Source organism: Rattus norvegicus, chromosome 1 (genome assembly GCF_021556685.1).
Source record: "Rattus norvegicus strain SHRSP/BbbUtx chromosome 1, alternate assembly SHRSP_T2T, whole genome shotgun sequence".
Classification (NCBI taxonomy): Eukaryota; Metazoa; Chordata; class Mammalia; order Rodentia; family Muridae; genus Rattus; species Rattus norvegicus.
This window is the reverse complement of record NC_141534.1, coordinates 76,616,279-76,641,467: the sequence shown is the minus strand read 5'-3', so window position 1 is coordinate 76,641,467 and position 25,189 is coordinate 76,616,279. Positions and strand designations below refer to the sequence as shown.

Genomic DNA, 25,189 nt, shown 5'->3' with positions numbered 1-25,189 from the left:
GGCAGCATGCTTAATGTGTTGAAATCAACTCAGATTTTGTATTTATTAAGCAATAGAAATAACTTATTGACGTCAAGGGATCTGTCCATTTTTTTTTTTTTTTTTTTGGTTCTTTTTTTTCGGAGTTGGGGACCGAACCCAGGGCCTTGCGCTTCCTAGGTAAGCGCTCTACCACTGAGCTAAATCCCCAGCCCCCGGGATCTGTCCATTTTAAGTACATCTCCTAAGATGTTCCTAATAAATTGTAGTGTTCTGTTGTTACAACTTTAAACGAATATAGGGAGGCTGAGGAGATGGATCTGGTTAAGAGCATGCACTGCTTCTGCAGAGACCCTGAGTTTCGATCCCAGCACCAACAGTGTGCAACTCAAAAATAATATTTCTCTAGCTCCAATGTCCACTTGGTCCTCCAAGGGCACTCATATACACATGGAATACATACACACACGCGCACGCGTGTGCGCATGTGCCCACACACACACATACACACAAATAAAACAAAATATATCTTTAAGAAAATAATGTAAATATAGGGTTGTACATGCCAGGAACTGAGGCAGGGGGACAGCAAGTTTGAGGCCAGCCATCACAGGTCTACATCACCATACCAAGCTTTCATTTGTTATTTTTGCCTACAATTTATTTATTTATTTATTTATTTATTTATTTATTTATTTATTTATTTATTTAAGGTACAATGTAGCTGTCTTCAGATACACTAGAAGAGAACATCAGATCTCATTACAGATGGTTGTGAGCCACCATGTAGTTGCTGGGATTTGAACTCAGGACCTCTGGAAGAGTAGTCAGTGCTCTTAACCACTGAACCATCTCTCCAGCCCTTTTGTCTACTTTTTAATTGTCTTATTTACCTATTGCGTGGGGAAGACACTCAGGACTTAGGTGGAAGTGAGAGAAAAATTCTCCTAGTTTTCTCCTTCCACTGTTCCTGATGATTGAGCTTAGTATAAGAGTCCTGGTGGCAAGAGCCTTTACCTACTGAGCCATCTCACTGAGCAAACAGAGAGATCTGCCTGCTCTACCTTCTTAGAGCTCAGATTGAAGCATACACTTCTTTTTTTTCCCCTCCATCTTTATTAAGTTGGGTATTTCTTGTTTACATTTCAATTGTTATGAAAGCGTACACTTCTAAGTTTGGCCTATTTATTCATTTTAAGAAGAGATCTACTGTGTTCCAGGATGATCTCTTACTCCTAGGTTATGTAGCTGAAGGTGGCCTTGACCTCTTGACCCTCCTTTCCACTCTTCTAAAAGGCTGGGATTTCAAGTGTATTCTACCCTGGCTGTTGGCAGCTAATGTTTAAAACATGTCTCACTCTGTAGCCCAGGCTGGCATGAAATTCACTAGATACCCCACCATGGCCACAAAACAAATTCCCCTCCTCAGCCGCCCATGGGTTGGAATTATGGGGCTGTGCAACAGTGCCTGTTAATTTTCTCATTTCATGACTTTGTTGAGAAATGTCATTAAAGTTAGCTCTCAATGTAAAACATTCCCTTCCATTTCATTTCTCACTTCACTTGATTATTGAGAAATATCTGCCTTTATTTCCAAACGGTTACATTACTTAGTGCAGTCAGGTTTCCAAAAGTTCCCAGAGTCTCTTGGAGGTCTCTGGTAGGCATCCTGGCAGGCTACCAGGATCACTGGAGTGTCACTGCTTCTTGTTCTTAGGAACAGCTCCCGGGCGAGCAGTCGCTAGAGCAGCATATACACTGGGCTCCTCTGGGGCTTCCCCTGCCTGGGAGAGAGGAGGTGCAGCTGTCCCCTGTCTGAGTGTCCTGCTGCACAGCTGGGCATAGGTCACATCCTGAGGCTCTTCAGATTCAGTAGCCTGGAGTGGGAGAGGGTGAGAGGAAGGTATCTGCTTGGCTTGGGGAACCTGCAGGTCTGTGGAGGATAGGACCCACCTGACTGTCCACCTCTTGGCCCTCTTCTGCTTGTTCATATTTTGTGTTCAGCTGCTCCCTTGATACGACAGGTGAGATAGCTCCCGCCCTCCTGAGCCTGGATGGTTCCACCTGGGCATATGTCTCTCCTTGGGGATCTCCCTCAGGTGGTTTCTGTAGCAGAGAGGTTGTGAGGTACAGGTAGCATCTCTGTGTTCCCCTGGGAATCTCCTGTGGTCAGTTTTCATAGCATGGCTAGAATGACCTGTTTATCTTACTGCCTCTCTGATGGGATCGTCTTGGGCTTCCTTCCTATAGTTCTGGCTTGACCTGAGAGATTCTAACCCTTGTTGTCTTGGCTCTAGCCACACACAGTCCATCTTCCTGAGAACATGTTTCTGGTGGGTAGAGAAATGGCTCTATGATTAAGAGCACTGGCTGCTCTTGCAGAGGACCTGGGTTTAGATTCCAGAACCCCAGAGAAGCCTATAATCATCTGTAACTCTAGTTCTAGGGTATCTGACATGTTTTTCTGACCTCTGTGAGCATCACGCAGGCATATCATGCAGAGCCATATATGCAGGCAAAAGACCCATACACAGTATCTGCTTAAGTTCTTTTGATTCTCTGTTCCTTTCCAGGAGTTGCTGTCCCTTAGATGTCTCTGTGGGTTCTTCCACCATGTTTCCCCTCAGAAGAGAAGAAGACAGATGCCAAGAAGGAGAGAGGCCATAACACACAGGAGGCAGTTGCTGGCAGAAGGGAGGGAGTGTCAGCTATGGAAATTGAAGGCTGAGGGAAGGTGAAAGAAAGAAGGCCCTTGGACTAAACTGAGCCCTAAGTTTTAGCACTGCGGATGGGGACAGGGACCTTACCCAAGTGTCCAGCTCCACACCATCCTTAGTTTCCATGTCCTCCACTGAAGCATCTGTCATAGCAGAACAAACAGAGTTTCTCCTGAGCAGAGTCTAGGGATGTCTCAGACCCCTAGTTTCCTGTCTTGTTTCAGGTGGGGACCAAGAACCAGGGAAAGTTGTGACATCTCTGGGTCCACTGTGTGAAGTTCAAACCCACACAGTGACACCCTCAGGACATCTCCACCACCCCTGCGATTCTGAAACCTCAGCCATCTCCCCTCCCAGGACTCCCTTTCTCTCACAAAGGCTTTCTTCCTGGGTGGCAGCAGCTGGGTTTGACCTGGAGGGACAAGGAGATGTCACTTAGCAGTGAGGTATGTGAGGCAGGCAGGAGTCTAGGTCTCTAACTGATTTACCTCTTCTGGTGGCCTCTGTCCCTGGTTACTGGCTCTGCAGCTCCTGTAGAAAGTTGTAATTCTTTCCCTTTCTGGGCTGCAAGGGAAAGGATTCTGAGCTAGGACGATGGGAAGCCCCTCCCCCAGGCCTGTGCAGGGAAGGAATCACAAGGGTGAGCGAGCAAATGTCCCAGAACATGGTAAAGTTCACAGAACACTGATATTGCACAGGTTTTGAGACAAATTGCCCTCTGATCTGAGATCTGCACAAGTTTCTGAGCTATCCTGCCCCAGTTTAAGGTTTCCCTATGGCTGGTGTCTTGAGTTCCTGCTTGGATGTTCACAGGGGAATCTACCACCTCCTGAAGCCCAAGTTACACATACCATCCTCATCATCCTTCCTGAATTTTTCCTGATGTCTTCGTCTGAGAAGAATGAAGATGAGGATGAAGAGGAACAGGAGGAAGGCCACGGACACTCCAATCAGAGCCTTCAGGTACCTTTGCAGTCCTGAAGCACAAGTGACATCATGAGTGGGTACCATTGCTGCTTTCCTGAACATGTACTGTGTGACAGGCTCATGCTGGGTCTCTGCACACATCATCTCCATCCTCACAATCATGCACCATGGAATTGTGTCTTTTCCTCTCTAGCCAGTTCACCTGCCTCAGGTCACCTTACTGGAAGTGACAGATTTGGGAGTTGAACCCAGGGACTCTGACTTACAGCCCTGGTCTCTGCACCAGAGCTGAGTACAGTGAGATGGAGGGAAGGAGCCTGAATGTCATGTCATGGCTGTGTGTCCCACCCGTACATGTTGCCACACTGTGGGTCTGTCCCCCTGCTCTGTGGGTCTGCTGTTCTGGAGATCTTCTCTGTCAGGAGAATTCATAACCAAGGCCAGCATGGAAACAAAAAAGGAACAAATCCAAACTTAAAAACAAAATAAAAAATAAAAAAACATAAGACATGTGGGTCAGTCTTCTCCTATTGACACTCAGAGGAACAGCACCCTGACAGAGGACTTGACCAAGTCAGGATTTCTAGAAGCAGCTATATCAAGCCTCTAACTAGCTATTACTCATGTGAGCCCACATTTTAACAGAGTCTTTATTACATCTTTGAATTTTTATTACTTCTCTGGGTTCTGACTCCATGCATATGATATGTTTGTTCTCAGAGACTTAGGGCCAGGATGGGAAGTTGAGTGTCTGTGTTCCCTGCTTTCAAGTACCTCCACCTGCCCCATTCCCCATCCTGAGCCTCAGTATTTCTCTATGAATGTCCCTTTCTATAGCCCACCTCTAAGCCCCAGCTTCTGTGGCCTTTGTTGGGATCTCTGTTTGCTGCCTAGCTTCACAAACTGAAGTGAGAGAAATGAGGATTTTGGTGGGACAAGAGCTGCCAGACAGCTGGGGTTTGGAGCGTACTCCCTGCACAGAGGTGCCTGATACTTACCATCTGGTGGTATGGACATTGTGGGTGGCAGGTCAGAGGTTCTGATGGGTCCTAGGAAACAGAACAAGAAGAGGATGAGGATAAGATGCAAAACCAGGATACGAACTCTGTTCACTGTCTTCGATCTGCCCTGTAACCTCTCGAAGACCCTCGTACTCACTACTGCAAACATAGATTGCAATAGAGGACACAATGAACATTAGTCGAACCACTGCTGGTGTCCACTACACTGCCAAGAAAAATGTCTTCTGACAAAGCCATTCTTGTGTCTCCTTAATCCCACTGGAGTCCAGAGCTTGGCTATAGTGTGGATTGTGATTCATGCTGAGATGTCAGGGCAACCTCACCTGAGACTATGAGCTCCACAGGGGCACTGGCAAATGACAGCAGGTAGAGAGATGAGTCGTGAGAGCCATAGCACCTGTAGGTGCCTGAGAGCTTGGATGTCACACCACTCATGGAGAATTCTGACTGGTACTGTTGATCTTGGATCTTTGACTTTAGTCGAAGGGGTGGCTGGCCTGATCCCTCCTTGGACAGAATGAAAGTGTCCACAGAGTACGTTGACCAACACATCAGGGTCACATTCTCTCCTGAGTGTACTGTGGAGTTGGGCATCACTGAGAGGAAAAGAACGTGATGAAGCTGTCCTAAAGAGAAGAGGGATGATCAGAGACTGGCTTCCTTGTTCTGAGCTCACACCACACATGATTTCACCCTGAGAACATTGAACTCAGTCTCTTTTGTCTGACTGAGATCACCTCCTGTGGATCTGTCTCTGCCTCGGCTCTTCCCCAAGATCCCTGTCCCTCATCCCAGCCATCAGCTACTAGGCTCCCCCATGAGAACCTGAGCAGAGTCTAGGTACCTCATTGAATCTCTAAGATCCTCACCTGTGATCAGGATGTCCAGGGGGTCACTGGAGGCTGACCACTCAGAGGAGAGGTTATGTGCACCATAGCATCTGTACTGGCCTCCAGTGGAGTGGCTCAGTGTGAAGTTGGCCATGGAGAGGCCATCCTTGGTCCACTGGCTAGAGGACTGTATGATGTCTGCTTCCCCGACTTTGTACAGAGCAAAGGTGCCATAGTTGATGTCAGAGTAACACTGCAGTGTGAGGCTGATTCCAGGGGCCAGGAAATAGCCTTGCTGACTTAGCAGAGAGGGTTTTTTGGACAGCCCTAAAGGGAAGGTGACAGCTATGGACTGAGGTTTGGTTCTTACTAAGCATCTTTGCCCTCCCATCCTGCCCAGCACATGTCACAGCTTCTCCTCCAGCAGGGCTGTGTTTGAGAATACAGGTCTCCATTTATTCCTTCTCTACCTGAAACTCTGCAGAAGGGCAGGCCATGGCAAGGGTATAGGGTCTCAGAAAATGATTGGAGAATGACAGAGGGGACTTACCTGTGATGAGTATTTTTAAGAGGTTACTGGGTTCTGACCACAACTGTGGGGTATGCTTGTAGTAACCATAGCATCTGAATGTCCCTGAGTAGTTTGGAGTCATAGGTCCCATAACAAACAGAGCTTGGTGTTGTCCAGTAGAAGATATATACTTTGTGTCTAGTGAGCTGCTGAACTTCTGATCTTCCTTGATGAGAATGAATTTATCATAGTAGCGGTGTGAGGTACAGTGGAGTGTCACGTTCCCTCCCTCTGGCACCACAGGGCTGGGCGGTCCTGACAGCATGAGTGGATGGTAGTTGTATATTCCTGGGGGAGAAAAAGGCAGTCTGTTACATGTTCTCACACATTCACAATGTTCTCTAGGTCCACTCTGTGGGACAGGAATACTCTTGAGAGCAGAGCCTGGTGATGAGAATCTGACTGTCTCCTTACCTGTCACCACCAGCTCCAGGGTGTCACTGGGTTCTGACCAACCAGCCGAGCTGTAATAGTAACAGCGATAGTCCCCTGCATGGCCTTGTGTCACAGGACGGATGAATAACTTGGCCTTGTTCCCAGGCTGTTGTAGGGTCTGTGTGCTCTGTGTATTGTGGCTTCCCTCCTTATGCAGAAAATATATTTCTGCATCCAGGTCCCCCTGACACCATATGATCATGGCCTTTCCAGAGTGGATCACAGAGCCTGGTTCAGCCTTGATGGTTGGTTTTTGGAGTTTCCCTATATAGAAGTAGGAGAGAAGTACATGGCTGGGTTTGAAAGTGGCACAGACAATGTCCCACCAGTGGATGCTGCTTTTCAATATTATTCTTTTCTCATACCGTACACTGGAAGACAGCCTCCCATCCTTGCATCTTTCATAACATGACACAATCCTCCCCACCTACTCTGTCCCCCAAGTTCATTGCTCCTCTGTCTCCTTTCAGAGAAGAGAATGCTTTTCAGTGCTATCAACTAAACATGGCATAAGAAGATGCCAGAACTCTAGGAACACACCCTCATATTAAGACTGGACAAGGTAAACCAGTGCTAGAAAAAAGATCCCATGTGTAAGTGGAAGTATCAAGACATTTCCATTCCCACTGTTAGGATTCCAAGAAGAAACTAAAGCAAGCCATGTGGTTGTTGCACCCACATTGAATCAGAGCACTCAGGAGGCAGAGGCAGGGAACTCTGAGTTGGAGGGGAGCTTGGTCTACAGAGTGAGCTCCACGACAGTTAACCACGACTGTACAGTGAATCCCCAAACAACAACAACAACAACAACAACAACAACAACAACAACAACAACAACAAAACAACAACAACAACAACAAAAAAAAAAACAAGCAAGCAAGTAAGTAAGCAAGCGAACAAAAAACCAAAATTTCAAAACAGCCACAGCAGCAGGCCTGAGGCAGACCCATGAAGGCTCTGTGAGCCCTTATGATTCCTGCTTAGTTGATTCAGTGGTCCATATTCTTCCTGGTATCCTCAACCACTCTAGCTATTGCAATCCTTCCTCTCCCTGTTTTTCTGGATTCCCTGAGCTCTAGTGGATTATGCTGCAGCTGATCCAGACTAACAGAAGGCCTCATAGAGAATCATCGTTCTATTGCACACTGTGGGCTTGGCTATCACTGTCAGCCTTGGATTCTGTATTTTAGGTCCAGTGTTTCCTGGCTGTATGTCAAAGTTCTAAAAAGTCCTGGATACTCAAATACAGCACATACTAAGTGGTCTCTGATCACCTGTATCATTGAACATCATTCTGTGGAAAGGCTGGGGTTCCTCACCTGACACCAGGATCTCCACTGGTTCACTAGGAGCTGACCACACTTGTGGTGTGTTTGTTTCATAGCTGTAGCATCTGAATATCCACCTCTGGTTGGAGGTCAATGGACCCACATAGAACAGGACATGACAATTCTCAGTATAGTAGTTACACTGTGGGTCCTGCCTCCAGGAGAGCTTCTGAGGTCCTTCTACAGTAAGAATCAATGTGTGACCGTAATGCGAGGGCTCACATTTGAGGGTGACATACCCTCCTGAGGTCACCACAGGATTGGTCTGGGCTGAAAGGCTGGGTTTCGAGTAGGCTCCTAGGAGAGAAGGAGGAATCAGTTAAATGTCCACACAGGGAAACAGTCAAAATCTGAGAGTCCTGGGGCCCTGTGTATTCACTCACCTGTGACCACTAGCTCCAGGGGCTCACTGTAGTCTGATGATTTACCCTGAGACTTGTAGGAACAGTGATATTGCCCTGCATTTTGATGGCCTACATTTAAAAATAAGAATTCAGTCTTGTTTGTTGGCTTCTGATTGTTCTTTGGAACTCTTCTCTGTAGGTTTCCATTTCTATAGAGATAAGACTGTTTGGCTCCAATGGTCTCCTCACAAATGAAGGTCACCGTAGTTCCCATTGAGACCACAGAATCTGGCTGTACTCTGAGGATAGGCTTAGGGAGGGACCCTGCAAGTAACAGAGCAGCTAAGACTCAGGACACCCATGCTCAGATTGCAGTCCTTAACAGGGTGACCTTCCAGCTACCCCCAGAATAACACACATGTGGTGTTTTCCACCATCACTGCCCAGACATGGCTCCTGGATACGAAGAGAAGAGCATTTCAGGAGAGCTGCAGACACTCACCTGTCAGCACTGGGATCCAGAGGCCCAGAGTCAGTCCTGGAAGAGAGTTCTTTGTAAGAGATTTGTAGGTAAGACTGAGTAAGTCCTCCCCTCTGCAGAATTGCCTGAGACCATGAGATTTCCTGATGGGTGAGTGCTGAGCTCCAGGCCCTGCTCATTTCTAGACCTCAGTATCCCCTCCTCCTCTTCACTTCTCACCAAGACAGAGCAGGGCTGTAAAGGTGAAGGTCATGGCATCTCCTCTCAGAGGTTGCAACTCTGCTGGAGAGCAGAGCTACAGAGCCTTTCTGAAGGGATTGGAAACAGGGTGTGGCCCTGGAAGCAGTACAGTCCCCATGACTGGTCATTTTTCAGCAGCGCTACAGGAAGGGGAACTGCCCTCCTCAGGCACCCTGCTCTAACTTCCTCAATGCTGTGACTAGGCCAGGCAGTAGAACTCTGCAAACAGGCCTTACATAGATGACATTTCCTCAGCCCATCAGTGTCTGCTTCACCTGTGCACAGCACTGTCAGAACCATATTGTAGCAGACATGTGGGAACGTCTCACAGAACTGTATAAAATTGTCATTTTGCTTTTTTCTTTTCACATTTTTATGTGAAATATTTCCTTCTTTTCCCCATTTTGATGTTCCTGAGGAGGGTCCTGCTGTGTACATCTGCTTGGAGTGAGATTTACAGTCTATTCTTTATAATCTCACAAGACACATTACCACTGGGGACTACAGTTTCTCTTTTTTCTTCAAAATTTGTGTTTTCTTTACAATTTTATGGAAACATATTTCTATTCATCTTTTACTGTTTTTTTAATGTATGTTTATATATGTGCATGTGAGTCAAGGGACATATATGGAGGTCAGAATAAAACTTCAGTAATCCATTTCCCTTGTACAGTGTGGACCTGTGAATCAGAGTCAGGTCTTAGGTTGGCAGCAGGCACTTATGTTCTGAGCCATCTCACTGGACCAACAGCTACCATCATCATTTTCCTAGGTCCTTCTGCTCAGTCAGCAAAGTATGTGATCGTGGGTAGACTGCAAACAGTTATCCAGGTTTACTAGAGTTTCTTGAGGACCCTGGTGCAAACATGTCTCCAAGTTTACTAGAGTTTCTTGTTGATATTGATCCAAATATGTCTCCAGGTTTTTTTTTTTTTTTTTTAGTTTCTTGGGATATAGGTTTTCGCTGTATGAATATGGCCATGATTCTTCTTGCTGCAGTTCAACAGGTAGTGGTGCGGGCATGGGCATCATTTTTGAGCATGACTCAATCAACATGTTGCAGATGTAAACTTGAGAAGCTAGCAAAGTGGTTGCTGGATGAAGCTACCACAAAAGCCCAGCACCAACTGCAGGGTGGATCTTTCTGGATGTTGTACTCAACTGGGTTCTGTCTTCCCCATCTGCTGGTGTGAAATAAAAGCAGTTGCTAGAGTTTTTTTTTTTTTTTTCTTCTTCTTTTTTTCCCTATTAGCAAGTGGACACTGTTGAGTATTTGGGAAACCAGAATGCTTTTCCTTCTTGTAAGTCACTCTGTCTTTGGGAAATGCTTGCTCTTTCTGTTTATTTAGTTATTTTCATTTCAAGTATTATTCCCATTCCCCGACTCCCATCCCCCTCCTCTTCATCTGTAAGGGTAATCCCCTCCCTTTCCATCCCCCTTCCTGTTCCAGGCAACATTCTCCTACACTGCAGGTCCAACCTTGGCAGGACAATGGCTTCTCCTTCCATTGGTGCCCAGCATTGCCATCCTCTGCTACCTATGCAGCTGGAGCCATGGGTTAATTCATGTATAGTTTTTGGGTATTGGTTTTATCCCTGGGAGCTCTGGTTTGTTGAGATTGTTTTTCTTCTTTTTTTTTCTCCAACTTTATTAACTTGGTATTTCTTTTGTTTTTTATCTTTATTAACATGAGTATTTCTTATTTACATTTTGATAGTTATTCCACTTCCCGCTTTCCAGGCCAACATCCCCCTAAACCCTCCCCCTCCCCTTCTATAAGGGCTTCCCCTCCCCATCTTCCCCCCATTACCACTCTCCCCCCAACAATCACGTTCACTGGGGGTTCAGTCTTGGCAGGACCAAGGGCTTCCCCTTCCACTGGTGCCCTTACTAGGCTATTCATTGCTACCTATGAGGTTGGAGCCCAGGGCCAGTCCAGGTATAGTCTTTGGGTAGTGGCTTAGTCCCTGGAAGCTCTGGTTGGTTGGCATTGTTTTTCATATGGGGTCTTGAGCCCCTTCAAGCTCTTCCAGTCCTTTCTCTGATTCCTTAAATGGGTGTCCTGGTCTCAGTTCAGTGGATTGCTGCTGGCATTCGCCTATGTATTTGCTATATTCTGGCTGTGTCTCTCAGGAGAGATCTGCATCTGGTTCCTGTCGGCTTGCACTTCTTTGCTTCATCCATCTTATCTAGGTTGGTGATTGTGTATGAATGGGCCACATGTAGGGTAGGCTCTGAATGGTTAGTCCTTCTCCCTCTGTTCTAAGCTTTGCCTCCCTATTCCCTGCCAAGGGTATTCTTGTTCACCTTTTAAGAAGGAGTGAAGCATTCGCATTTTGGTCATCCTTCTTGAGTTTCATGTGTTCTGTGCATCTAGGGTAATTCAAGCATTTGGGCTAATATTCACTTATCAATGAGTGCATACCATGTGTGTTTTCCTGTGATTGGGTTACCTAACACAGGATGATATTTTCCAGTTCCATCCTTTTGCCTATGAATTTCATAAAGTCGTTGTTTTTGATAGCTGAGTAATATTCCATTGTGTAGATGTATCACATTTTCTGTATCCATTCCTCTGTTGAAGGGCATCTGGGTTCTTTCCAGCTTCTGGCTACTATAAATAAGGCTGCTATGAACATAGTGGAGCATGTGTCTTTGTTATATGTTGGGGCAACTTTTGGATATATGCCCAAGAGAGGTATAGCTGGGTCCTGAGGTAGTTCAATGTCCAATTTTCTGAGGAACCTCTAGACTGATTTCCAGAATGGTTGTACCAGTCTGCAATCCCACCAACAATGGAGGAGTGTTCCTCTTTCTCCACATTCTCACTAGCATTTGCTGTCACCTGAGTTTTTGATCTTAGCCATTCTCACTGGTGTGAGGTTAAATCTCAGGGTTGTTTTGATTTGCATTTCCCTCATGACTAAAGATGTTGATCATTTCTTTAGGTGTTTCTCAGCCATTCGGCATTCCTCAGCTGTGAATTCTTTGTTTAGCTCTGAACCCCATTTTTTTTCTTTTTTCTTTCTTTTTTCTTTTTTTTTGGAGCTGGGGACCAAACCCAGGGCCTTGCGCTTGCTAGGCAAGCACTCTACCACTGAGCTAAATCCCCAACCCTGAACCCCATTTTTTAATAGGGTTATTTGTCTCCCTGCAGTCTAACTTCTTGTGTTCTTTGTATATTTTGGATATAAGCTCTCTATCTGTTGTAGGATTGGTAAAGATCTTTTCCCAATCTGTTGGTTGTTGTTTTGTCCTAACCACAGTGTCCTTTGCCTTACAGAAGCTTTGCAGTTTTATGAGATCCCATTTGTCGATTCTTGATCTTAGAGCATAAGCCATTGGTGTTTTGTTCAGGAAATTTTCTCCAGTGCCCATGTGTTTGAGATGCTTTCCCACTTTTTCTTCTATTAATTTGAGTGTATCTGGTTTGATGTGGATGTCCTTGATCCACTTGGACTTAAGCTTTGTACAGGGTGATAAGCATGGATCAATATGCATTCTTCTACATACTGACCTCCAGTTGAACTAGCACCATTTGCTGAAAATGCTATCTATTTTCCATTGGATGGTTTTGGTTCCTTTGTCAAAAATCAAGTGACCATAGGTGTGTGGGTTCATTTCTGGGTCTTCAATTCTGTTCCATTGGTCTATCTGTCTATCTCTGTACCAATACCATGCAGTTTTTATCACTATTGTTCTGTAATACTGTTTGAGTTCAGGGATAGTGATTCCCCTGGAAGTCCTTTTATTGCTGAGGATAGTTTTAGCTATCCTTGGTTTTTTTTTTTTTTTTTTAAGATTTATTCATTTATTATATATAAGTACACTGTAGCTGTCTTCAGATACACCAGAAGAGGGCATCAGATCTCTTTACAGATGGTTGTGAGCCACCATGTGGTTGCTGGGAATTGAACTCAGGACCTCTGGAAGAGCAGTCGGGACTCTTAACCACTGAGCCATCTCTCCAGCCCCTGTCCTTGGTTTTTTTGTTATTCCAGATGAATTTGACAATTGTTCTTTCTAAAGAATTCTCTCTGAAGAATTGGATTGGTATTTTGATGGGGATTGTATTGAATCTGTAGATCTCTTTTGGTAAAATGGCCATTTTTACTGTATCAATCCTGCCAATCCATGAGCATGGGAGATCTTTCCATCTTCTGAGGTCTTCTTTAATTTCTTTCTTCTGAGGCTTGAAGTTCTTATCGTACAGATCTTTTACTTGCTTGATTAAAGTCACACCGAGGTATTTTATATTATTTGTGACTATTATGAAGGGTGTCATTCCCCTAATTTCTTTCTCAGCTTGTTTCTCTTTTGTGTAGAGGAAGGCTACTGATTTAGTTGAGTTAATTTTATACCCAGCCACTTTGCTGAAGGTGTTTATCATGTTTAGTAGTTCTCTGGTGGAACTTTTGGGATCACTTAAATATACTATCATATCATCTGCAAATAGTGATATTTTGACTTCTTCTTTTCTAATCTGTATCCCTTTGATCTCCTTTTGTTTTCTGATTGCTCTGGCTAGAACTACAAGAACTATATTGAATAAGTAGGGAGAGAGTGGGCAGCCTTGTCTAGTCCCTGATTTTAGTGGGATTGCTTCAAGGTTCTCTCCATGTAGTTTAATGTTAACTATTGGTTTGCTGTATATGGCTTTTACTATGTTTAGGTATGGGACTTAAGTTCCCATTTTTTCCGGGACTTTTATCATGAAGGGGTGTTGAATTTTGTCAAATGCTTTCTCAGCATCTAATGAAATGATTTTGTGGTTTTTATCTTTCAATTCATTTATATAGTGGATTACGTTGATTGTTTTCCGTATAATAAACCATCCCTGTATGCCTGGAATGAAGCCTACTTGATTATGATGGATGATTTTTTTTTATATGCTCTTGGATTCAGTTTGCAAGAATTTTATTGAGTATCTTTGTGTCGATATTCATAAGGGAAATTGGTCTGAAGTTCTCTTTCTTTGTTGAGTCTTAGTGTGGTTTAGGTATAAGAGTAATTGTGGCTTCATAGAAGGAGTTCGGTAATACTCCATGTGTTTCAATTTCGTGTAATAGTTTGGATAGTATTGGTATGAAGTCTGTCTATGAAGGTTGGATAGAATTCTGCACTGAGCCCATCTGGACCTGGGCTTTTTTTGTTTAGAAGACTTGAATGACTGCTTCTATTTCTTTAGGAGTTATGGGGTTGCTTAAATGGTTTATCTGTTCCTGAGTTAACTTTGGCACCTGGTATCTGTCTAGGAAATTGTCCATTTCCTGCAGATTTTCAAGTTTTGTTGAATATAGGCTTTTGTAGTAGGAACTGATGATTTTTTTTGAATTTCCTCTGGCTCTGTTGTTATGTCTCCCTTTTCATTTCTAATTTTGTTAATTTGGACACACTCTCTGTGTCCTCTGTTTAGTGTGGCTAAGGGTTCATTTATCTTGTTGATTTTCTTAAAGAACTAGGTTTTGGTTCTGTTGATTCTTTCTATAGTCCTTTTTGTTTCTACTTGGTTGATTTCAGCTCTGAGTTTGATTAATTCCTGCCTTCTAGTCCTCCTGAGTGTGTTTGCTGCTTTTTGTTCTAGAGCTTTTAGGTGTGCTGTCAAGCTGCTGTTATATGCTGTCTCCTGATTCCTTCTGCAGGCACTCAGAGGTATGAGTTTTCCTCTTAGCACAACTTTCCTTGTGTCTCATAAGGATGGTTATGTTGTACCTTCATTTTCATTAAATTCTAAGAAGTCTTTAATTCACATCTATATTTCTTCCTTGACCAGGTTATCATTGAGTAGAACATTATTCAACTTCCATCTATATTTGCGCATTCTTTCCTTATTGTTATTGAAGACCAGTTTTAGCCCGTGGTGATCTGGTTGGATGCATTGAATCATTTCTATCTTTCTATATCTTTTGAGGCCTGTTTTATGACCAATTATTTTGTCAGTTTTGGAGAAAGTACCATGAGGTTGTGAGAAGAAGATATATTCGTTTGTTTTAGGATAGAATGTTCTATAAATATCTTTTACATCCTTTTGGTTCATGACTTCTCTTAGTCTGTCTACGCTTCTGTTTAATTTCTGTTTTCCTGATCTGTCCATTGATAAGAGTGGGGTGTTGAAATCTCCTACTATTATTGTGTGAGCTGCAATGTGTGCTTTGAGCTTTAGTAAGGTTTCTTTTATGTAAATAGGTTCCCTGTAATTGGATCATAGGATTGAGAGTTCATCTTGGTGGATTTTTCCTTTGATGCATATGAAGTGTCCTTCCTTATCTTTTTTGATGACTTTTGGTTGAAAATCAATTTTATTCGATATCAGAATGGCTACTCCAGCTTGCTTCTTCTGACCATTTGCTTGGAAAGTTGTTTTCCAGCCTTTTACTCTGAGGTAGTTTCTGCCTTTGTCTCCGAGGTGTGTTTTTTGTAGGCAGCAAAATGCTGGGTCCTCATTTCATATCCAGTTTGTTAATCTGTGTCTTTTTATTGGGGTATTGAGTCCATTGATGTTGAGAGATTTAAGGAATAGTGATTGTTGCTTCCTGTTATATTCGTGTCTGCATGTGGGATTATGTTGGTGCTTTTCTTCTGTGTTTTGTTGCAAAACGATTAGTTTCTGGCTTTGTCTAGCATGTAGCTTGTCTCCTTGTGTTGGGCTTTCCCATTTATTATCCTTTGTAGGGCTGGATTTGTAGAAAGATATTGTGTAAATTTTGTTTTGTCATGGAATATCTTGTTTTCTTCATCTATGTTAATTGAGAGTTTTGCAGGATACAGTAACCTGGGCTGGCCTTTATGTTCTCTTAGGGTCTGTATGACATCTGTCCAGGATCTTCTGGCTTTCATAGTCTCTGGTGAGAAGTCTGGTGTGATTCTGTTAGGTCTGCCTTTATATGTTACTTGACCTTTTTCCCTTACTGCTTTTAATATTTTTCTTTATTTTGTGCATTTGTTGTTTTGACTATTATGTGACAGGAGGAGTTTCTTTTCTGGTCCAATCTATTTGGAGTTCTGTAGGCTTCTTGTATGTTTATGGGCTTTCTTTAGGTTACGGAAGTTTTCTTCGATGATTTTGTTGAAGATATTTACTGGTCCTTTGAGCTGGGAATCTTCACTCTCTTCTATAGCTATTATCCTTAGGTTTGATCTTCTCATTGTGTCCTGGATTTCCTGTATGTTTTGGTCCAGTAGCTTTTTCTGATTTACATTATCTTTAACAGTTGTTTCGATAATTTCTATGGAGTCTTCTGCTCCTGAGATTCTGTCTTCTATCTTTTGTATTCTGTTGGTGATGCTTGCATCTACAGCTCCTTGTCTCTTCCTTTGTTTTTTCATATCCAGGGTTGTCTCCCTTTGTATTTCTTTATTGCTCCTATTTCCATTTTTAATTCCTTCACATATTTGATTGTGTTTTTCTGTAATTCTTTCAGTGATTTTTGCATTTCCTCTCTATAGTCTTCTGCTTGTTTTTTTTTGTGTTTTCCTGCATTTCTCTAAGGGAGTTCTTTATGTCTTTCTTGAAGTCCTCTATCATCATGATCAGACATGATTTTAAATCTAGATCTTGCTTTTCTGGTATCTTTGGACATTCAGTGTTTTCTTTGCTGGGAGAATTGGGCTCTGATGATGCCATGTAGTCTTGGTTTCTGTTACTTGGGTTCCTGCGCTTGCCTCTTCCCATCAGGTTGTCTCTGGTGTTATGTTTTTCTGCTATTTCACAGTGGTTAGACTGTCCTATAGGCCTGTATGTCAGGAGTGCTGTAGACCTGTTTTCCTGTTTTCTTTCAGCCAGTTATGCGAACAGAGTATTCTGCTTTCAGGCGTGTAGTCATTCCTTTCTACTGGTCTTCAGGTATTCCTGTGGGTATTTGTTCTGAGTCCACCAGGCAGGTCACTTGGAGCAGAAATGTTGGTCTTACCTCTGGTCTCAGGCCTGGAGTCAATTCTCAGAGCCCGGTTTCAGCTTTACATGAGGGCAGCAACCAGAAGGGTCTGCCCTGCCTTTGCTCAGTATCCTGTGCACAGGTGGCCCAGATGGCATTAGGTGTTTTCCTCTAGAGTCAGGAATGTGGGCAGAGAGTAGTCTCCTCTGGCTACCCCGGCGTGTCTGCCCCTCTGAAGGTCTAGCTCTCCCTCCCATGGAAATTGGGTGCAGGGAGCTGTTTTACTGGGTCCCTTCAGATCTGGGCGGTGTCTGTACCACAGAGTTGAGTTCCCCTATCTTCCTGTTCCCATAGGCCCTATACAGTTTCCTCTTGGGCCAGGGATGTGGGTAAGGGCGGGCAGTACTGGCAGTCTGTCCTGCTCTGCAGTCTCAGGAGTGCCCCCCTGTCTGGGCGAAGAGCTCTCTCTCCCATGGGGTTTTGCTAGCAGGGAGCTGTGGGCCAGTATCAGTGAGGTTCTGACCCTAGCTAGAAACCAGAAGTGCCCAGTCCCAGAGAAATTTTGCCTCTGTGTAGCTGTGTTCAGTTTTGTGAGGAAATGTCAGACTGATTTCTAGAGTGGTTGTACCAGCATGCAAAACTATTCTCAAGAATAAAGTAACTTCTGGGGGAATCATCATTCCTGACCTCAAGCTGTATTACAGATCAATAGTGATAAAAACTGTATGGCATTGGTACAGAGACAGGCAGGTAGATCAATGGAATAGAATTGAAGACCTAGGAGTTGGGGATTTAGCTCAGTGGTAGAGTGCTTTCCTAGTAAGCACAAGGCCATGGGTTCGGTCCTCAGCTCCGAAAAAAAAAAATTGAAGACCCAGAAATGAATCCACATATGTGTGGTCACTTGATCTTTGACAAAGAGCTAAAACCATCCAGTGGAAAAAAGACAGCATTTTCATCATATGGTGCTGGTTCAACTGGTGGTCAGTTGTGGAAGAATGCAAATTGATTCACTCTACTGACCTTGTTCCTTGCTCAAATCCAAGCAGATCAAAGACTTCCACATAAAACCAGATACACTGAAACTAATAGAATGTGGGGGAGATCCTTGGGTACATTGGCACAGAGGAAAATTTTCTGAACAGAACACCAATGGCTTGTGCTCTATGAGGAAGATTTGATACATGGGAATTCAAAAACTGCAAAGTGTTTGTAAGGCAGAGGACACTGTCAATAGCACAAAAGAGCATCAACAGATTTGAAAAAGACCTTTACCAATCCTATATCAGATAGAGGGCTAATATCCATTATATACAAAAAACTCAAGAAGTTAGACTCCAGAGAACCAAATATCTCTAATAAAAATAGGGTACAGGGGTAAACAATGAATTCTCAGCTGAGGAATATAAAATGGCATGAAACACCTAAAGAAATGTTCAACAGCGTTAAACATCAGGGAAATGCAAATCAAAACATCCCTGAGATTTCACCTGACATCAGTCAGAATGGCTAAGATCAAAACTGAGTTGACAGCAGATGCTGGTGAGGATGTGGAGAAAGAGGAACACTCCTTTGTTATTGTTGGTATTGCAGGCTAATTTAACAACTGTGGCCAATCTTTTCTTTTTCTATTTTTTTAATAAATATTTATTCATTCATTTTGTATATGTGAGTACATTGTTGTTGTCTCCTGATACTCCAGAAGAGGGCATCAGATCCCATTACACATGATTGTGAGCCACCTTGTGGTTCCTGGTAATTGAACTCAGGATTTCAGGAAGAACAATTGGCATTCTAAACTGTTGAGCCATCTCTCTAGACACAAAAGACTTTTTTAAATGATAAACGAATTACTGTTATGTACACTTCTTTTTTCTTCAGATGTGTAATTTTGTGATTTTTAAAAACACCTCTTCATTATGAATTCCCTGAAATCTCAAAAAACAAAACAAAATAAAGCAGGACATCATAATATATAAGTAAAAGACAAGCATTATAAGCAAAAACCTCCAAAAATACCAGTGGGTTCATTTGTGTTGGCCTTGTCTGCTCTTCAGTATATCTGCTCTTCTTGCATAGTACTGTGACTTTGTTGGAAAAACTAAATTTTCTTTGCAAGTGTTTATCAATTGCAGTTAGCTTCTGGGCTACAGATGAAATCTGTGTCCACATCTCTTAGCACCAGGACAGGATCTCACATAGACCTGTGCTGGCCCCGTGCATATTGCTACATTTTTGTGAGTCTATATTTGCATCAGACTCTAATGTCTGGAAAGCATAGTTTCCTTGGTGTCATCCATGTCCTGTGGCTCTCACAACTCCTATTCCTCAAAGTTCCACGAACCAAGAATCATGCAGACATTCCATTCATGATTCAGTGTTTTTAGACCTTTCTCTGCTCATTGTTCAGTTGTGGGTCTGATTAGCTCACATCTCCTGCAGCAGGAAGCTTCTCTGACAATTGCTAAGTAAGACATTGATCTAGGAGTCATTTTATTGGGATGTTCCTTTAAAAAATAGTAGAACCTACAACTCTGCCTCTTTACTTGGAGTACTGCCATCCTAAGGGACACCAGGTAGCATCTTCTTACCAAACCTTGACTTGCCAAACTCCCTAGAATGCAAGAGCAATAAACTACACTGCATACTGCCATTTGGCACTCTATAGCCCTGCATGCTTTCCAGGAGGCCTGCTGCCACCAGGAACACCAACTAATCCTTTGCCTCCCAAGTCCAAGCACACCCAATGACATTAGTCTAACACACACACACACACACACACACACACACACACACACACACACACACACACAAACAAAGAAAACAAGAAAATGACCCGAAATACAATTTATAAAGATGACATAGTCCTTCATATGTGAATGAGTGAATCTCTTATGGAAATACAGAAAAATACAATCAACAGCTGAAAGAAATTCCAGGCAGATGGGACAGCATATTCTATTATTTTATACTTTCATGACTGTGTTGGTTCAGGAAGCAAAGGCCCTCAGTATGTGAGGGAAAATAATTTGTTCACCAAGGAATCAACTCATCATAAAACTTCTTTCCTCAGAACCCCAAACAGTTTTGCTCCCTGGACTTCTACCACAGCACATTTTTCTGACAGAAAATTTTGGATTATCAAATGCATTTCCCAGAGTGTAAACCATTGAAAGATGTACTTCTTTCTCTTTAGATTATTTCCCAGCTGCATGGTGGGTCTGTCTATGGCTTTGCCAGGCCTCAGCAGCTAGAATTGAAAGGACTATGAGGATCAGGACAGCCATCCCCATCCTGATGAGTTTCTCTATTGTGAGGTCCGGGTTCTCTGGAGCTGTGGTATTAGACCCAGAAGTTACAGAAGTTAGGCATGATCAAAATTTCCTAATGAAGCATCCATCCAGGGCCCGTTTTTCTGAAGTGCATACGTTTCTACTCTTTCCCATGTTATGATGTGGAATTCTCTTTATTTAGTTATCTGAGGTTTTGGCATTTTCTAAGGTGGGCAGATTGTCTCAGCTGGTTCTGAGAATAGAAGAGTAGGATGTGTGTGTACTTAAGAGACCTTAGTGTTTCTTCTGAGTTCCACGTTATCATTTACGTTATCATGCCCATCATTCTTGCCATACAAAATCATGGAGTTCTGGGATGAACCTTCCCTGTGGCATACCTGTGTACCCTCTCTTAATTCTTACCAAATTCTTTAAGCCTATTGTGCTAATAAAAAAATCAATGACATACCAGTGATACCAGTAAATTCAGAGTAGAACAAATTGACAATTCATTCAGACTGTGGGCCCCAGTTCACTGTTCTGAGCAGTGATAGGTCATTTCTTAGTATGGTTCTTCTGGTGAGGCCTTTAGAGGTTGTGCATCTCTGATTAGCAATTTGCTTTTCTTGGTGAGTGTTGGTTCCCTTGGGACATTCAGATCCTTCCATTTCAAACTTGATCATACCATTCCTCTGGTGTGTGTGTGTGTGTGTGTGTGTGTGTGTGTGTGTGTGTAAAAACCAGAAAGAGTGTGAATGATAGGCCATTGGGATTTTATCTAAGAGTTCTCCATATAACCCAGCTATCTTATATTATCCTAAGCCTGATACATGTTCCTCTTAGTTTTCTTGGTTTTACAAATGATATTTATGCTGACAACAGGATGTTTCACACTGTTAATAGAGAGTGGTGATGATTCCCCATAATCTAGAAGACTCAAGGGTCAGTGGTAGAAAGTTCCTGGAGATCCTATCCCAAAACCTTCCCTTCTTCAGACAGGTGTACCAAGGCCTAGCAGAGGACATTCTTAGCTGTCACCTCTCAAATGAAGGCTGAATCATACATTCCCTCTATTTCACTCAAAAGGAAATGTTTCAGGCTTCCTAATGCAATAAGTTTGATTTCAAGTTTTTCATTTTATTTTCCTTAATGTGAAAATTGCTTTGTTGTAATTCTCATGGAGAATTTTATCTGAAAGAGGTTGTATCTGATGTAAACAGAAGGATGGTATAGAACAATTGTAACTGTTACTCCAAGGCTGTGTCCTGTCCTGTAGATATGGTAGGCTATGGCTGCAGTGAGAGCAAGGGTATGACAGGGATCCTATGAATACTATTTATTTGTGGGTGTGGAGAAGATGTTGTCACTGTGGACCAGTTTCTGCTTAGGATCTTATAACTGTCTGTTGCCTTTCAAAAATGCTCTTTCAAACTCCTTAATTTCTCTGCATTCCATTAGCAGGCAGTATAGTGCTCATCCCTAGAATGATTCAGTTAAACCACCCACCACCATTATGAGAGCAAATACCCATCTGACTCTCACTTTTCAGCATTTCAAACCCTATGCTAGCTAATATTTGTTGTAAATGGAGAATGCTGAGACACCCCTTCAGCTCAGAAAGGTCTGGATAAGTTCAGCTGGGAACTCAATCTTCAGAGTTACTGCTCTGTGACAGCAAGAATAGAGATGAGTGGAGGTATCTATGGCACCGGAAGATGTTCCTGAGTTTGGAGGTCACAGAAATTTTGTTGTATATTGTTTTTTTGTAAGTTTGGGTATGAGACATGAATTCTTGATTTTTCCAGGACTATTATTATGAAGGGGTGTTGATTTTGTGAAATCCTTTCTCAGCATCTAATGAAATGATCATGTGGCTTTTTTCTTTGAATTTGTTTATATAGTGGGTTACGTTGATGGATTTCTGTTTATTGAACCATCCTTGCATCCCTGGGATGAAGTCTACTTGATCATGATGGATGATGGTTTTGATGTGTTCTTGGATTTGGTTTGTGAGACTTTTATTGAGTATTTGTACATCCATACTCATAAGGGAAATTGGTGTGAAGTTCTCTTTCTAAGTTGGGTCTTTGTGTCATTTAGTTATAAGCATAATTGTGGCTTCATAGAAGGAATTTTGTAGTGCTCTGTCTATTTGTATTTTGTGGAATAGTTTGGCCAGTATGGGTATGATGTCTTCTATGAAGGTCTGATAGAATTCTGCCCTAAACACATCTTTTCCTATTCCTTAAGAGTTATGGGACTGTTTCCACGTTTATCTGTCTTGATTTAACTTTAGTATCTGGTATTTGTCTAGAAAATTGTCCATTTGCTCCATATTTTTCAGTTTTGTTGAATATAGTGTTTTGTAGTAGTTTCTTATGATTTTTTGAATTTCCTCAGAGTCTGTTGTTATGTCTCTCTTTTCATTTCTGATTTTGTTAATTTGGATACTGTCTCTGTGCCTTCTGGTCAGTCAGGCTAAGGGTTTATTTCTCTTATTGATTTTCTCCAGAAACCATCTTCTGGGTTTGTTGATTCTTTGTACAGTTCTTTTTTTTTTACTTGGTTGATTTCAGTCCTGGCTTTGATTATTTCCTGCCTTCTACTCCTATTCAGTGTATTTGCTTCTTTGGTTCTAGAGGTTACAGGTGTGCTCTCAAGCTGCTGATATATGCTCTCTCCTGTTCCTTTTTGAAGGCACTCAGAGCTATGAGTTTTCCTCTTCGCATGGTTTTCATTGTGTCCCACAAGTTTGGGTATGTTGCGCCTTCATTTTCATTAAAGCCTAAGAAGTCTTTAATTTCTTTCTTTTTTTTCCTTGACCAGGTTATCATTGAGTAGAGCATTGTTCAACTTCCATGTATATGTGGGCTTTCTGACGTTTTTGTTGTTATTGAAGACCAGCCTTAGTCCTTGGTGATCTGATAGGATGTGTAGAATTATTTCTGTCTTCCTGTATCTGTTGAGGCCTGTTTTGTGATGGATTATATGATCCATTTTGGAGAATGTACCATCAGGTGCTGAGAAGAAGGTGTATCCTTTTGTTTTAGGATGAAATGTTCTACAAACATCTATTAAGACCATTTGGTTCATAACTTCTGTTAGTTTCTCTGTCTCTGTTTAATTTCTGTTTCCATGGTGTTTCCATGGATGAGAGTGGGATGTTGAAATCTCCTACTATTATTGTGTAAGGGCAATGGGTGATTTGAGCTTTACTAAGGTTTCTTTTACAAATGTAAGTTCCCTTGCATTTGGAAAATAGATATTTGGGATTATGAGTTCTTCCTGGAAGATTTTTCCATTGATGAATACGAAGTGTCCTTTCTCATCTTTTTTGATTTCTTTCGGTTGAAAGTTGATTTTATTAGATATTAGAATGGCTACTCCAGGATGTTTCTTTGAACCATTTGCTTGTATAGTTGTTTTCCAGCCTTTTACTGTTAGGTAGTGTCTGTCTTTGTCTCTCATGTGTGTTTCCTGTATGCAGCGAAATGCTGGGTCCTCTTTACATATCCAGCCTCTTAGTCTCTGTCATTTTATTGGGGAATTGAGTCCATTGATGTTAAGAGATATTAAGGAATAGTGATTGTTGCTTGACTATTATGTGATGGGTGGAATTTCTTTTCTGGTCCAATCTATTCGGAGCTCTGTATGCTTCTTGTACTTATAGGCATCTCTTTCTTTAGGTTAGGAAAGTTTTGTTCTATATTTTTATTGAAGATATTTACTGGCCCTTTAAGTTAGAAATCTTCCCTCTCTTCTATATCTATTATCCTCAGGTTTGGTCTTCTCATTGTGTCTTGGATTTCTTGGATGTTTTGGGTTAGCACCTTTTTGCATTTTGCATTTTCTTTGAGGGTTATGTCAATGTTTTCTATGGTATCCTCTGCACCTGAGATTCTCTTTATCTCTTGTATTCTGTTGGTGATCCTTGCATCTATGGCTCCTTATCTCTTTCCTAGGTTTTCTATTTCCAGTGTTGTTTTCCTTTGTGTATTGTGTATTGTTTCTATTTCCATTTTTAGATCTAGTAGGGATTTACTCAATTCCTTTACCAGTTCATTTGTTGTGTTCTCCTCTATTTCTTTAAGGGTGTTATTTATATCCTTCTTAAAATACTGTATCATCATCATGAGATATGACTTTAATAGGAGTGTTGCTTTTCAGGTATGATGCGATATTCAGGAATTGCAGTAATGGGAAAACTGGGTTCTGATGATTGCAAATAGCCTTGGTTTCTGTTGCTTATGTCCTTGTACTTGCCTTTAGCCTTCTGGTTATCTTTAGTGCTACTTGCCTCTGTCTGGAGCCTGTCCTTCTTGTGATTCTGGTTGTGTCACAACTCCTCAGAGTCCAGGGGTTTTTTGTGATCTTGTGATTCTGGCATCCTGGGATTCTGAATGTGTCAGAAGTCCTGGGAGTCAAATTTCCTCTGAAATTCTGTAGTCCTGGAGTGACCAAGCTCCTGAGATCTTGTTGTGTCAGAGCTCCTGAGAGTCAAGCTGTCTCTGAGTGCTGCATAGGTGAGGGTGGGGGGGTCGGAGCCCTGAATTTTCTCTCGGCACAGATCTTTCCTCTGGGAAGATACTTGTGCCTCTGGGTGAGTGGGGGTTTGTGTTTCTCTGGTTTTTATGTGGGTCTCAATTATGCTGGGTATTGGGAAAGATGTTGAGGGCTCAACTGTGATCGTGAGTTTTTCAGAGCTCCATTGCTCCTGTGTCTGATCTGCAAATCAAGCTTCCTCTGTGTTCCTCTGCTCCTGTGCTCCTGGGCATGTTAGCACATCTGTGATCGTGTGCTCCTGTGGTCCTGGATGTGTTAGAGTACCTGGGTGACAGGCTTCCTCTGAGTGTTGTGGGAGTGGTGGAGAACCAGTGCCCAATGTCTGTTCAGAGCACAAGTTCAGACTTAAAGGGACCTGCTTTACTGGCTAGGCGGGGGTTCCTGCATCCCTGGGTCCCGGAGGACCCAATTATTCTGGGTGTTGGGGCAGATGTGCCCTCCTTATCTGTGATCCTACGCGTTTTGGAGCACCTGGTGACTGGCTTCCTGTGGGTGTTGTGGAAATGGGTGTGCAACCAGTGCCTAAGATCTGCTCAGGGCATAAGTTCAGATGGCAATGAACCCATGCCAATAACTGGGTGGGGGTTGGGGGTGTTCCTGTGACC

The 25,189-nt window shown here is 42.7% G+C and overlaps 2 protein-coding genes across 24 annotated transcripts in view; both read right to left on the bottom strand.

Annotated features, from left to right (window-relative positions):
• Window positions 1-1,546: 1,546 nt before the first annotated feature.
• Window positions 1,547-9,021, bottom strand: Pirb (paired Ig-like receptor B). 21 transcript variants are annotated; one of them, XM_087589560.1, is made up of 15 exons: window positions 8,854-8,944; window positions 8,656-8,691; window positions 8,193-8,477; window positions 7,801-8,106; window positions 6,461-6,745; window positions 6,026-6,334; window positions 5,515-5,802; window positions 4,969-5,271; window positions 4,622-4,672; window positions 3,548-3,673; window positions 3,185-3,260; window positions 3,071-3,108; window positions 2,787-2,839; window positions 1,933-2,085; window positions 1,547-1,856 (listed from the first exon to the last, which is right to left on the bottom strand). In XM_087589560.1, exons 1-15 carry the CDS (start codon window positions 8,885-8,887, stop codon window positions 1,677-1,679), a joined length of 2,523 nt encoding a protein of 840 aa, XP_087445686.1. In that variant the 5' UTR covers window positions 8,888-8,944; the 3' UTR covers window positions 1,547-1,676. The 21 variants fall into 21 exon arrangements, with proteins under 21 accessions (XP_087445686.1, XP_087445692.1, XP_087445699.1 ...); XM_087589566.1 differs by having other exon boundaries at window positions 5,515-5,685; XM_087589573.1 differs by having other exon boundaries at window positions 8,193-8,282.
• Window positions 9,022-19,598: 10,577 nt separating this feature from the next.
• Window positions 19,599-25,189, bottom strand: part of Lilrb1 (leukocyte immunoglobulin like receptor B1) — a 31,188-nt gene continuing 25,597 nt past the window's right edge. For all 3 annotated transcript variants that reach the window (XR_015649639.1, XM_087606319.1, XM_087606316.1), the window contains exon 10: window positions 19,599-20,083. Coding sequence is in view for 2 of the 3 variants with exons in the window: in XM_087606319.1 (XP_087462445.1) it covers window positions 19,947-20,083 (137 nt within the window). In the remaining variant the exon portion in view is untranslated. The remainder of the gene's footprint in view (window positions 20,084-25,189) is intronic.

Coding starts and splice junctions, on each gene's coding strand:
- Pirb (XM_087589559.1), bottom strand. CDS start 8,887: ATGACCTTCACCTTTACAGCCCTGCTCTGTCTTG. Junction 6,746..7,800: donor AGTGGAGATCCTGGTGTCAG/GTGAGGAACCCC, acceptor ACTTCTATATAG/GGAAACTCCAAAAACCAACC. Junction 2,840..3,070: donor CACCCAGGAAGAAAGCCTTT/GTGAGAGAAAGG, acceptor CTGCTATGACAG/ATGCTTCAGTGGAGGACATG.